Source organism: Chaetodon trifascialis, chromosome 1, assembly GCF_039877785.1.
Source record: "Chaetodon trifascialis isolate fChaTrf1 chromosome 1, fChaTrf1.hap1, whole genome shotgun sequence".
Lineage (NCBI taxonomy): Eukaryota > Metazoa > Chordata > Actinopteri > Chaetodontiformes > Chaetodontidae > Chaetodon > Chaetodon trifascialis.
The window spans coordinates 33915449-33930803 of NC_092056.1; the positions used below are offsets into that span (position 1 = coordinate 33915449).

At 44.3% G+C, this 15355-nt stretch overlaps 1 protein-coding gene across 1 annotated transcript in view; it reads right to left on the bottom strand.

Annotated features, from left to right (window-relative positions):
* The window catches only part of plekho2 (pleckstrin homology domain containing, family O member 2), a 37177-nt gene that overhangs the window by 9866 nt on the left and 11956 nt on the right, over positions 1–15355 (bottom strand). The window contains exons 2-3 of the mRNA XM_070963941.1: positions 14561–14710; positions 14133–14255 (exon numbers count right to left, since the gene is read on the bottom strand). Coding sequence (XP_070820042.1) covers positions 14133–14255; positions 14561–14710 — 273 coding nt within the window. The remainder of the gene's footprint in view (positions 1–14132; positions 14256–14560; positions 14711–15355) is intronic.

Sequence of the window (15355 nt, forward strand, 5' to 3'; positions counted from 1 at the left end):
CTGAACCACTTTTATGGCTGCTCCTCAGCTGTCCGATACACTAAAGGCCAAAAAGCCCAAAACATAACTTCGAAAAAAAAAAAGTTACAAAATCATTCCATAAAAGTGATGTAGCTTTACAAAACAGCATGTGACTCCAAGAATAAACAGGCTCCATCTGTTTACATAGAGTTTGCTTTTGATAATTATCAACAAAAATGATGACCTAATTTTACTTTACATGCGCTGGAACAGAGACAGAGCTGCAGGAGCAGAGCGCGTTATCTGGAGATTCCAGGGCTCGCCTATGTTTTCCGCAACAGGCGCGCGGCTCTCGGCAAAAATAGACCAGGAAGCGGCCAGTAGACAGTCATATTAGTATTGGTTGAATATGCGCTAATTTTTGCGATCGCAAGATTTCCTGGTCGGACTGATAATATACATTTTGATGCATGAGGGAGGTGGGAAAGTTGGCTTATCCATAAATGTAATTAAGTGTAATGGAAACATTTAGTGAAGTCTATAAAGTAGCTGGCGACACAATATTAATATCTGTGGCACATATTCATTTTTAATTACTGGAGGTATGTGCTCCCCTCAGCCCTCCACCTATTTTACTGGCCATAGCTAGTCTGGGACAGTGGGGGCTGGGAGCCTGTTTGGCTGGCGACCATCCATTGAGTTAGAACAAAGGATACACTGTAATGCAAATAATGACTTTTCAGCCAACAACGCGGCCGGCTCGACACTACACATGCCTGACAGAGTGACAGACAGGAGAACATCATGACGCCCGTGGTGATGATGCGCGATGTGTCAGTGAAACTACAGGTTTACTCAGCTCTGAAATGTGCCGAGAGTTAATCGCTTCAAATGCACAAATGCAGTGAAGTTCACGAACCACCAACAGTTTATAGAATAGGATGGACTGTCTATCAGTGGCCATTAGAGCAGCTCTCTAATAATTAAAATAGATGTCACACTGTGCGGAAGAGCTTAATAAGTTAACAAGAGATTTGGCCACGACAGCTGAAACAATGAAACAATTGGATTTATACTTTATTCAAAATCGGGGTGCAATATTGCATGCCACGGATTAGATAGATACAGAAATCATCATCTGAGAAATACTCATGATACTGATTTCACTGTTTATTGGCCGTTTTCATGTGTGTGTGTTGACTGATTGGCCAATAAAAACAAGTAGATTGGCCCATCTACATCGGCCCATTGGCCCTTTATGCCCCACAACATTGTTTTTTTTCATTGGTCTGATTGGCCCATTAGGATTATTCATGATTGAATGTAGGTGTCCGTGCGGGGGATGAGGCTCGCTGGCTGCGGAGGGAGAGTTGATGTTGTAGTAAGAACCTGTCTGCCTGGTCTAACATGATGAAGTCATGTTGAACATTTCCATTTCCCAAAAAAAGATTTATTTGAGGTGCAGCGGCACAATATTAATATCAAACACGCGTGCACAACGCCTGACGTAAAAAATGCATTCTTGGTGTGCTTCTGAGTACTATGTTTACCCGCGACTATAACTTTTTTTTTAATAGTTACTGTTTATATTCATTGCGTGAACAGTCTGAAAAAAGAGACAGAGACACAGAGAGGAGGACACAGACAGTCACACAGACAGAGTGATGAAAAAGATCAGTGATAATTAACTACAGTATATTAAGCCTATGATGTTGAACATCGCAGTGCGCAGTGCGAGCCGTCTGCTGCGCTCCGCAGCCGCCTGTGAAGGCGAACGAAACCTGGAACCTTTCAGCTCAATGACATGACTTTGAAAGCACCAAGTGACTTGTTTTAACGAATTTCGTTAGATTAAAATATGTAGAACTGTAAAATATCACTTCCATGAGGCTGTTCAGTCAGACATTAACAGATCATAGGCTGAAATTGGCATTTCATCCTCCCGTCCCTCCCTCTTCAGCGCACTGTAAATGATTTCTGTCCAGTAATATACTGTACACACACATACAGGACTCTGCGTATTGCTGGTCGCCGCATCAAATAGCAACCCGCAAATCTAAAATGTGCTACAAACAGGAAACCCACCAACTGAAAAGCAGAGTGGTTCCGCGAATCAGGCATTGAGTATTAAACATTTAACTGTTTAGCAGTTCAGAATGCTAGAAAAACGCGACGCACGACTTCTGTTATTCATGATTAATTTTCTGGGCACAAATCACTCGGCACGCGGAGATGCGCTGGGAGCCTCTCCAAAGGTGGAGAGAGATGTGGAGGAAAAGGCAGGATGGGCAGATGAGCAGATCCAAGAAGTTTGTGAACGAGCACTACAATAATGTGGATGATTAAGCATAATTATATTTAAAAAACTGCACAGGGTGCTCTACTAGACAAGCAGTTTTTCTTACAGCAGTGGAGGCTATGTGCAGATCTAATGAACGACTCAGCAAAGCTGACACGGTAACCAATTATAATGACTGCTCCTCCTGGTGGACTGATCGAGCGAGTGCAGGTAGTTTCCGCAAATGGAGCTTAGGGGTGTTAGGAGTTGGCCCCGCACCGATGACGTCATCGCGGGGGATCTCATTACAGTCACGAACCCGCCTACTGCAGAGCAGGGACCGGTCACGGACCCGCCAGGGCCCCAGCACGAGATTAGGGGAATTTCGAGGCCGCTACATCTGTAACTGCCATGTGCCAAGGTTAATAACTCTCTTTCAAATTTGAGATAATTTTACATTTTTGGGGTACAGTCAGGTATGCTTATGTTTACATGTCAAATGGTATGACTCCAGCAAAACATTTATTATTCTTCATAATTATAAAGATGAGTATTTACTTTAAAAATTACATTTGAAATATTCACACAAAGGCTGTGTGTATACATATGTGTCCATAATAATGCCTGTCAAATTGTTTTTAAAGAGTTAGCCGGTGGAAATAAAAGAACGTCACTGTTTTTACAAGCATGGTAATCATTTTTCTGTTTGATTCATAGTTATCAAAGGAGAAAAAGAGAGGGAAAGACTAAAAATACACCAGTAGCCGAGCTTTCAAAAAAAGGCAGGAGAAGATGAGGGAAAAGTGGAGAGAATACCAGAGAAACTGCAGAGAAAAGAAAAGGGTGCTTGCTGATGTTCTCAACTTAACTCCACCATTTCTAAACACATCAGCAGATGAACAAATTCAGCATCTAGACCATCCTGATCCCATGCATAATCACCTTAATGATCATGACTATGAGCAGCCAATTGGTGAGAGGCCGAAAGCATCCTCAACCCCTGAAAGGAAAGAAAAGGAAAGAAAGAACAAATACTATTGCTCAGTGCTGAAAGAGAGGGAAAGGCTGAGGTCTGAACTTCGCAAAGTTAAAAGGGAACTCAAGGCAGCAAAACTTAAGACAAAACATACAGAGGAAACTAAAGAAGCAAAAGGAAAAACAGAAAAAGGTCAGCGAAAAGAACAAACCGAGACACAAAAGATGTGATGATCTGCTGACTTTGCTACTCTCTTGCTCAGCACCAATTCAACTGGCTACATCAAGTGAAAACACTCAGAGAGCTAAAAGATACTCTGCGCGAGGATGAAGCCTGCATTCACATAGACTTTTCCGAGAACTATGGCTGTAAGCCCAACAGTGAAATTCAGGCTTTCCACTTTGGTGGCAGTCGCAAGCAGGTTACAATCCACACCTGTGTGGCATATGTTTATTTATTTTATTATGTTTTTCTCCTCCAAACATGGTGTGTGCTGAGACATCCAAGCATTTCCATTTCTGGTCAGACTATGTTCTCCCAGTATTTCACTGGCTTGTCCAAATGTTGTACAGCAAAATCAAATGAACTTCAACATGTTTTTTTTTTTTTTCCAGTAGTGGAGTCTTGCATGGTGAGCGTGCATAGAGGCCATGGCAGTTGAGTGCATTACTTATTGCGTTCTTTGAAAGAAGTATACCTGCTGATTACTGGTCTTTTCGAAGCTCTCCACAAGTGGTCCTTAGCTCTTGTACAACTCTTCAGAAAATTCTTTTGACTCCTCTGTCAGAAATTTTCGCGAGGAGCACCTGTCACAGTCGGTGAAATGGTGTTCTTTCCACTTCCGGATAATAGCCTAACGGTGCTCACTGGAATGTTCAGAAGTTTAGAAATTCATCTGTAACCAATGCCATCACTGTTTTGCAACAATGAAGTTCTGAAGGTCTTGCAAGAGCTCTTTGCTTTTACGCATCATGAGATGTTTGTTGTGTGACACTTAGGTAATGAGAAACCTTTTTACAGGCCATCAATGGAGACTAAACCAGCTGATATTAATTTGCACTCACAGGGGGCAGGATTGCATTCTAAATACTGACAGATTTCAGCTGGTTTCTTGGCTTTCCATGTCTTTTTGCACCTCCTTCATGTGTTCAGTACTTCTCGCCTCTGTCATTCCACTTTATTTCACATAATTTATGGACTTGTTTGTTTTGATTTCTCTGTATTTGTGGATTACTTGGGTTGTTACTGACATCTGGTGAAAAGTTCATTTCAATAGCCCCATTAGAAATATATTTACTGACAAAAATGTTGATGCATTCAATACTTGGAGAGGAATAGAGAATACTGCTGAAAATGTGATGTGAACTCTGCCACCACTGGAAGTTGTTATGTGTAGTGCAATAATTCTGTTCAGTTTTGGACAGCTTGAAACTGCTATAATCTGGCACATGCTCCCTACCCTGCAAAACTTGTAAGAGGACAGCAATGATGTCATTGTTGCTACATTTGTGGCCAGTGTTATCTTAGATGAAGGGGTAACTCAGGACTGGTGCAGTGTTGAGTGGGAGTTTGGAGGTGGTTGAATGGCACTAGGCATTTTTGAATCCATTGAAATCGTTGCTTCTTTGGCATGGAGGGGCTCAGCTATGGAAGCACCGACAAATTGGCTCACCCCCAATGGCCATCATTCTAGCTGGAGCTACTCATCTGTGTGAAGTTCAGCGAGGAAGTTGCTGACAGTTGGTTGAGACTGGGCTGTGTCTCTGCAGGCTGTGAGACTTTGGCAGCCAAGCATACTCTCCACAGCTGAAGGCTGAAGTAGGTCAGACATCTGGGTGAATAGTGTTGTAGTGGCACAAAAAGAATGTACTTTTCCATGTCCCACTATCCAAAACAGCAGACACCTTCAGTTCATGCACAAGCATGTGAATGATCATTTCTTGACCTTGGACTTTGGCTTTCAGGGGAGGCTGCTGAAGTTTGGGTTCTGGTCATTTTTTCTTTGTGAGGTATAATTTCTCCTCATGTGACAGGCCTGAACAGACAACAAATATCCCCCCACTTAATGTCCTTACAGCCTCTCCATTTACATGGTGTGTGGCTGGAGTTAGGAGGCTCAGACTTTCAGCAAGCTGCTGCTGAGGCTCAGGTCACTGCTCACTTGGTGGTTTCATGGCAATGAAGCCACCTAATGTCATAGGCTTGGGCTGGTGTGTGGGGCCACTGTTTTAGCAGTCTCTGTATAATTTCTACACCCCTACAGCATTGGTGAAAATGCTCAGTCTTCACTGTCAGTCGCCACTGACACTTTGCTACATATATAATCTCTGAAAACAGGAAGAGCCTCACTCAGTTTGCAGACACACTGTCTCCATTCAACAGCCATTGCAGTCATGTGCTCTGAAGACAGGCCATATGTTGTCTGTATCTCCTCCACCAGGTGCCTGTAGTCCCACTGAGGACTTCTGTGGGGCCCCCCAGGTGCACGCCTCAAGCAGCCATTGTCTTTGAAGAGGCTGGTGTACACAACTTGGGCTGTTCGCCTTTGAGGAAAGAACCCTTTAACTGTACAGTCTGACTAAGTCCCCTTCATTGTAAATTTCTATAGTCAATATCATTTGGTGGATTACAGCAGTAGTAGTGCAGCCCTGGGCATGTGCAGCATGCAACACATTGTCTTGATAACCTGGGCTGAATGGGCTCATGTGGTGTTTCAATAACCTCTCATTCTAGCTAGCTCTTCTTCACAGACACATGGGTTAAAATGTTCTTGTATTTCATTTCTTTTACTCGCATAGTCTTTTTTTGCATCATGAATGGGTTGAAGTAGCTAATGAGATTTCCAAAAATATGCTCGGTAGCAGGGCTTTGGCTGAAAGCCGCCATTTTATCCTAGCGGCTTGAACAAGTGAACTCTTGGCTAATTGTCCTCATTTATTTAACTCCTCTACTGTTTTGTTGAACACAAAGGACAGGAGAATTTTACTCAGGCCGAAGTTGCTCCACTTAGATTCGACTCAACCAGTCACTCACCCACGCTTCCTTATTCCTTAATGGAGCTACACAACTCTTAAAAGAACATACTTTGATTGTGTTGATTGTTCTGCCTTTGTTGTTCGCCAGTGTTGTACTTTGTTCAGTTTCCTTTCCTTCATTCCATATGTCAATGTATGCCATTGAAGCCTCAATACATTTGCAGTTGCTCCTTTGCATTATGTGTTTCCATCTGCATTTGTATGTGTATATTCAATTTGTGCATAAAAATCCTGAGTAAAATTAGCATAAATTCGTAAACAACCTTGAAATTTGTTTTTGCAAGTGTTTACACTTGGCTGAGGTAAGAAAGTTGGCATATTGATGAAAGCAAAATGCAACAAAGTGCAATGGAAGCAGACTTAATGTACAAATCATAATGTAAATAAAGCATGTGACTTAAACATCCACTGAAACTCCACTGGAGAGACAAAAAACAACATCAGACGAAAATCTATGTGTGTGGAGTGATGAGAATACCATAGCATTCATCAAATTATTACATGAACCAAACTAAAATGACACGTCATTTCTACATTGTTTTTCACCATTTGAGGTTTGACGGTTGCTCATTTAATTACATTATCTTGCTGTGCCCTCTTCTTCAATGGCATAACTGCATCTGACAGGAGAAATGGTGCCTCCTACTACTTACCTCAATATGTCATCTCCTAATAATCATATACAGTGTTTCCCCACCATTGTACAGGAGACCCCCCGCAGGGCCCAAAAAAAAAACAATCAATATGCCAAAAATAAGCCACCTATCCATTCATTCATAAATCAATAATCATTTACATTTAGGAGCACCTCTGTGCAGCGCAACGTGAGTCAACCTGCTTCGTTGCCTAGTAACGATGCGAGTACCGCTGCTGAGAGTGCAGGCATATTTTATGGGATATTTAAGGTTTGTAGCTAGCCAACTATGGCACTGCCGAAGAAAAGAAAAAATATCGTGGGCGACAGACAACTTAATATAAAGAAGTTTTTCTGCCAGACTCCAGAACCAATGAAAATAGATGAAGGGAGAGTAACAGACGCAACTCTTAAAAAAAAATGACAGGTGCAGGTGAGACGGAAGAAAGGGGGGCAGACTGTAATGGAGAGGGGGGCTGCTCGAGGACTATTACAGCTGCTGACACCTGTCCGACGGGTGACCCTGCTCTGACTGCCGGCCGCAATCCAAAGGGTGACCGCAGGCCCGGTCCAACTGGTAGCCCAGTCAAAAAAAAAATAAAATACAGCTAAACACAGAACATCTGGCTGGGATCCGAAATGGCTTAATAACCATAAATACAGCCCTTGGTTGTACCACACTCCTCATTGGTAAGTTTCCAATTTGTTGTTTAGCTTATATTATATTTAGCGGAGATCTTCGCAGCAGACTACTCATATGCACTGATGCATGCTTGGACTATATGCACAGCGCACAGAAAAAAAAAAAAAGCTAATTACAGCGCACACTGTTGGGACTCGGGGACTGCAAGATCGACATGGCTAGCAACTGCAACTCTATCACTTCATTAAGGGAATTAGCGTCAAGTCGTCAAGTGATGAGTGAGTGTGTTATTAAATGGTGAGTTGTGTTGTAATCTCCAAATGTTGAATTGTAAATAGTTATTGATTGCATATTGCCAGCCAAATACTGTATATACTGAACATGTTCTGTTAAGATTTGATTAATTACAGTTTTGATGATAGTGTAATTTGATTATTGCTATGGCATCCATGGTGCCTATAAATTGTAGACTGTGCTAACAGTAATTTCATGGGCAAACTAGTAAATGACAGTGTATCTGTTGATGGCCACAGCGGAAGTGTTTTATTGTGGAACCTAATTTACTGTATTTGAGACATTTAACTTGACAATTCCCACGTAGTCAGCCCATCGCCCATTACAAGCTCCAGGGGAAGACGCCATTTGAGAAATACTGTCCCCGACAGACACCTCTCGCCAACCTGCTCGAGGTCCAAGCACTCAAGTGACAGATGAAGCCTCCGCCATACGAACGCACCCAGACAACACTCCGACCACTCCCCAGCGTAAAACACATCCGAGTGGACAGTAGCTCATCTGAAACACACTCTCAGGCAGCAAAACATCCACTTCCACAACTCCGACAGGAAAGCAGAACTTTTCAAGACTGCTCAACAAGTCTTGGCAAACCACATCTCCTCTTTCCTGAGCGTCCTGTGCACTTCCGGGTTCCCAGCGTCGCGGTGAAGCCAACGCTGATGACGTCATGACATATCACATGTATACTGAAGAAACTTATCCGTCCTCATCAGCCCTTCCACAGGGTCAGGGTCCCAAACTTCACAATCAACTGGAGCACATGCATCCCTTCATCCCAGCATCCTTTCTTCTTCCCTTGCCTCAACCTGGGGAACTCTAGACCCAGAGTTATATTTTCAATTCAATTCAATTCAATTCAATTTTATTTGTATAGCGCCAAATCACAACAGAAGTTGTCTCAGGACACTTTCCATATAGAGCTGGTACAGACCAAGCTCTTTTATCTACAAAGAAACCAACAATTCCCCCATGAGCAAGCACTTGGCGACAGTGGCGAGGAAAAACTTCCTTTTAACAGGCAGAAACCTCGAGCAGAACCAGACGTTTTTCGCTCATTCCTACCTGCATTACGATTCATTCTGTGCACCATCCCTTCCAGTCACAACATGCGCCCTCATCACCCCTCTACCTCACATCGCAGCCCTAAATAAACAAATCCTAACCACTTTCCACACTCTGCCATCCATGGCTCCCCCACCACCCATCACCCTCAATCGAGCCCACACTAACAAGCAACCACAAAGTCCTGTATGTCATACATCACTTAGATGACTTTTTTACCGTCTCATCACCATCTTCACCCCCAGCAAATGCTCTTACCACTATCACAACTGCATTTCACAAACTCGAAATTCCCATGTCCCCAGACAAAACAGAAGGTCCGAGCACATCCTTAGACTTTCTCTGTATCATTCTCAACTCCGTCTCACTCCAAGCATCACTGCCCACCAAAAATACCCGGCAAATTGCCCTACTCATTTCAAATTTCCTCCTGGCCCACAGGTGCACCAAACACCATCTCCTTTCACTTCTAGGAAACCTCAATTATGCCACTTGCATCATCCCCGAAGGCCAATCATTCGTGTCCTACCTCCTCTCCATCACCTCCTCGGTCCCATCCCTCTACAATTAAGTCACGCTCAATAAAACATGTTAGATGGAGCTAAAACTGTTGCGCCAATACCTATCTACTGTCCTGGAAAGTTATCTCCTTCTATGACGATCACATCATCAAGCAAGAAAACATGCACCTGTTCACCGATGCCGCCCCTTCCGTCAGATTCAGTGGCTACTATGGTGGAGAATCGTTGTCAGCCGAACGGTCTACCGAATTTTCAACTGTCTCCCCTTCCTCCACCATGGGCAAACTGTATCCAGTCAGCAGCCATTCTTTGGGGGCATGAACAGTCAAAAAAAAAAATTGCAAACCACACGACAACAGTGCTGTTGTCAAAATCATTAACGAAGGATAATCACGCTGTCAAGACATCATGCAATTTGTGTGGAAGCTCACCTTAGTTTCAACCCAACACCAGTTCATCATAGGTGCAGCCCACATCCAACGGCACAAAAACTCAATCGCTGACTCACTCTCTAATTTCTCTTTCCAGAAATTCAGGCATTGGCTCCAGCCTCCAACCCTCTTCCGAATCCAGTCCCACCATTTTCAGTCACCACACTCAATTCAGAGCTAGAGATTTTACTCAACGCTTTGCAAGACACCATTCTCCTCAGCGTCTCCTCCCAAACACTCTCCTCTTATCTAACTGGAACTGAACTGCTTTAAAGCTTTCCATGACTCCTTCAGCCTTCCTTTCCCATCTTTCAACATTCTAACCTTCTCTAGCTTCATTACATTCGCTCACTTGATCCTTAAGATCAAATCATCCACTATACAGGTTTATATCAGCAGTATAAACTTCCTCATTGAATTAGCAATGGGAGTGCCTTGCCCCACCTTATCCCACTCCCACATCCACATGTCCATCAAAGGTCTCCGCAAGACCAAACCCCTCGCTAATCCTAAATGTTTGCCTCTCACCTCAGTCCTTCTGGCCCACTGCATAGTTATCCTGTGCTTGTAACAGATAAGGTTAGAACCCAATAGCAGCACTACCTGAATGCAGGAGTCTATTAGAGGCTTAGGTGGGGTTGGTTTGATGCTTCACTCTGGGCGAAGTTTGGGGAATTGTTTGGCATGCCAAACAATTGGCAATCCCACTCAGCAAAAGATCCAAGAAGGGCAAGGCAGACAGGGTCGACAATGAGAAAGCAGTCCGATACTAATTGCTGGAGAGTCTTGCATGTAGGCGAAGAACAATCTGGCGAAGAGTAAGTGTGAAGGAGCAGCTTAAGTAACTGATTGTGACTAGTCTCGTGTGTGTTATGGTGTTACAGTGACTGAACAGGTAGGCGTGACTGAGCCCCCCAAGGAACGCTCCTGGCATCCCCAAAACAAAGTTCACACTGAACAGGATGGGTGGACGAGACCTCCCTCTCCAGTGCTGGGAAGAGTGGGGGCTGAAACACATAGGCACACTAAAAGGGCGACAGGCCTGTGGCGGAACTGGTCAGCGTGTTGCAGGCATACTCTACCCATAAGATTTGCCGTGACCAGGAAGAGGGATTCTGTGAGACCAAACAGCAAAAAGACATCTCCGCCTCCTGATTTATCCACTCAGTCTGGCCATTGGGGATGAAATCTGGAGGACAAACTGGCTGTGGCTCCCAGCAGGCTGCAGAACTCCGTCTAGAAGATGGATGAAAACTGGAGTCCTCTGACAGAAACTACATCAACCAGGAGGCGGAAGTTTGGCGGCCTTCTTGGCCAATGGAAGCTAGGGGAAAGGCACGAAATGAGCCATTTTACTAGATCGATCAATTATCATCAGATTGGTGGTGATCCCTTGGGATGGTGGAAGACCAGTGACAAAGTCCAAGGAGATGTGGGACCATAGACAATGTGGAACATGGAGAAGTTGGAGGAGGCCTGTTGGAGAGTGTTGAGAGGGTTTGTGTTGATTGCATACAGGACAGGTATTGACAAACTCCGTGGTGTCATCATCCAAGGCGGGCCACCAGAATCATTGTCGGAGGACGTCTCAAGTCCGCTAGATTCCCGTGTGACATGTGAGCTTGGAGGAGTGGGCCCATTGGAGGACGTCTGAGCGTAGAGTTCGAGGCACAAACAAACGCTTCTGTGGACAGGTGCTGGGCCCGAGCCCACCCTCCGTGGCCGACCTCTCTCTCTCCTCAATGTCCCAGGTGACACGGGTTATCAGACAGGAAGTGAATAAAATGGCCGTGGTCCCTGCCATCTCCTCCTCCCTCTCCTGGAACTGACAGGACAAGGCATCTGACTTGATGCTCCGGGATCCCGGCCAATAGGATAGGGAAAAGTCTAAGCGGATGAAGAACAGAAACCACCGGGCCTGCCTAAAATTTAATCTCTGTGCCCTGCAGATGCATTCCAAGCTCTTGTGGTCGATCCAGATCTGGAAGAGTGTCTTCGTCCCCTCCAGCCAGTGGCACCACTCCTCCAATGCCATCTTGATCGCAAGTAGTTCTCGGTAGCCGATGTCATGGTTTCTCTCAGTGGGGGACAGACGTCGCGAGAAGGCACAGAGACGGAGTTTCTGGTCTGTGGCTGACTGCTGGGACAGCGCTGCCCCCACTCCCATGCACAAAGCATCTACCTCGATGACAAATGGGCAGTTGGAGAATGGGTACTGACATGTACTAGGCTTTGAGAGTCTGGAAGCCTCTCAGCCATCAGAGTCCACAGGAAGGTCACCTTCAAGGACGTAAGGGTTGTGAGGAGGGCAGTGATGGAGCTGTTGTTCCATATGAAATGTCTATAGAAATTAGTGAACCCCCGGAATTGCTGTAGCTGCTTGCAAGTATCGGGAACTTTCCAGGCGGTAAGAAAGCATTACATGTCTCTAGGTCTCCATCCTAGCATTCCGGAGCACCAACTCCTGGCTGGTGACCTAAAGTGAAGCGGGATGAAAATTCTGGCTGGGAGTGACAGTGCCAGCCATCCGCTGAATCTGAGCAGCAATTGCTGCTAGCCCCTGCTGCTAAACGTCTGCAGCTTGTCTGGCTGTCACCGCAGTGGCCGTCATCACGACCACTGGCCAGATTGTACTGTAACAGGTAAGGTTAGAACCCAATAGCAGCTACCTGAATGCCGGAATCTGTTTGAGTCTTACACGGGGCTAGTTTGATGCTTTGCTCTGGACGAGCGACAGTTTCAGGAATTGTTTGGTATGCCAGTCTAACTTTTAGGCGAAGAACAATCTGATGAAGAGGTAGTGTGAGGGAGCAGCTTAAGTACAGCACTGATTGTGACTAGTCTCAGGTGTGTGCTACGGTCACTGAACAGGTAAGCATGACTGAGAGGTGAAGCATGCTGGCTGAACACGTGTACAGATGAGGGAGAGAGTGGCAGCAGATAAGGAGCTGACAGGTGTGATGGGCTCAGGTTATCTGTCTTTGGCTTCCTAAGCTGTTCCGAATTCACTGCCACAACTCTAGACTACCAACCATCCGGGCACGCAGCCATCTCCAATATTTCCATCCTCTCATCCAACTCTCTCGTCTTCCACCTCAAACACAGTATGACCAACCACTTCGTTCTGCCGCAACCATTCCACTTCTTCAGATTAAATTCATTTCTAAGTCCATATGAACCTATCTGCGATTATGTAAGCATAAGACTAGCCAATCGAGCTTCACCCCAATATCCTTTGTTCATCTCAGAAACGGGCCACAGAGCCACACGTTTCTGGTGTCACCATCACTTCTGCTGAATCTTATTTAGATCCGGAATTCAACCATGCTGGACCACGCCATAAAAATTCTTGTGCAATCGAAGCAAGATGCTGAACTCCAATCATGCTCCTGATCGCTGTTGGTGTGTAAATATGTGTGTGTGAATGAGTAAATGTGGCATGTGTTATAAAGCATTTTGAGTAGACTAAACAAGTCTAGAAAAGCTCTATGGGAATACACTCTTTTTACAGTGACTTTGACCATCAAATTCTCATCAGTTCATTCTTGAGTCCAAGTGGGTGTTTGCACCAGATACAATGAAATTCCCTCCAGATATCACGTTCAATAGTGTGACGATAATGTGACGGACATAGTTCCATACAGGCAGATGGACAGTCCTAAAACATAATCTCTGGCCAGGGCTGTTACCAGCATGGAGGCATTAAAGGTATAATGATGAATGCAAATGGGATGTTTGTTTTCTGACTACGCAGAACATTTTGCTTGTTAGAAGTCCTCAGTACTTGGGGAACTACAGCTGAGAGCAGCTGATAGCATGGCTAAACTTAGCTAATTAACGAATTTCTCTTCATGTTTTACTAATTGACCATTTTGATACAAACTTATTTTGTTTTAAGACAAGAAGATCAATTTCTTCTAAATGATTCAGGTAAACTGCTGCAGGAATAATCAGTTGTAATCATCATTTCATCACACCTCTCACACTGCGATCACCTGCTTGATTTTTAGTTAGTCTCTTGCTTGTCCTGCTTGTTCTCACCCTCCATTTTTTTAAAAAAAAAATATTCATTTAAACCTGACAAGAGCCATCATTTATTGCAAAACCCGTATCTGATTATGTTGCCTAATATTTGTTCTGCTAAATTTGTTGGAACTATTGCATGTGAGCAATCACATAACAATTACATTAAGATACTGCCTTATGTAATCTCTTACTTACAGGCCTTGCATATCATGTTGCATCTCATACGCGCACAATTTTTTATTTTAACCCACAGCATCTCTCAGCTCACCTTATTTCCAGACTTGGGTGATCGAATCAGTATCAGTCTGTGCTTCTTCTTGAAGGGGCTTTTTAATTCATGGCATTTATCATAGTTTTCCAGGTCAAGCCTCTCTAAGCAGTTCTGCAGGTCCTATGACACAAGAAAAGGTATCAGAAAAATTGTCATTCCAATTTAGAATGAAGCTAACATTATTTAGTTTCTTATTGACCACCAAATCCCACAAGGAGACCAAAACCAACAACCTCCTAAAGACTAATGAATTGTCCTTGTGGCTGCACAGTTGTTTTTTCTGAACTATTCTGAACGCAGCTTTGTCTGTTTTTATGAAAAGAGAATAGAAAATGACACTACAACAACTGCATTACACTGGTGCAAATTAGTGAAAGTGCTACATGAGTAGGGTGACATAATTTGGAACAGAAATGGCAGTGTACCTCATTTTCATACACCACAGCCTCTGTCTTCTCCACATGGATGTAGCGGTCCTTATAGTTTGCCAACAGTCTGCCAGAGGCCTTCTTCACCCAGCCAGCCTTACTCAGGAATTTTGGCTCTTTACACTGGGCCGGGTCCTCTTTTGCACCCTACAATGATACAAAGAAACAAAATCACACCCAATACAGACAACTGAAAAAGGAATAAGGTACTGGTTTGATACTTTACTATACCAGCAAATTACTGTACGAAATTTGTACCCTTTTAACATATATAATCCAAATTCATCAACAGCTAAAAGGCACCTCCCGCTTATACACCTATGTGCATCACACATTAACCACTATTGCGTCTTGTTACACCTGTGGCATGCAGACAATGCAGTCATGACAGAAGTTATCAAAGTGCAGCAGTCTGGATGTACCACTTGACACCTTTCAACCCCAGGGAAATTAAACGGTAGTGCACCCTGACATATTAATGTGTCAACCCACGAAGACGCCATCAGTGTGAGGGCAGGCTCAATCAGTCACCAGGCACCATCTTAGCACATTGTATACTATAAGACACATTGTAAAATTGCATGCTAAATTGCAGGTGGCACAGTGGAACGGTGGCATCACTATCGTCTCACAGGTAGAAGGTCCCGGGTTCGATTCTTGTTGTGGGCGCTGGGGGCGTGTCCTCCACCATGCCTTTGGTGCCTGCTGCTTGAGGAAAAAGGGCCTTTCTGTGTGGAGTTTGCATGTTCTCCCCGTGCTCACCTGGGGTATCCTCCATAAACCCCCCCCAAC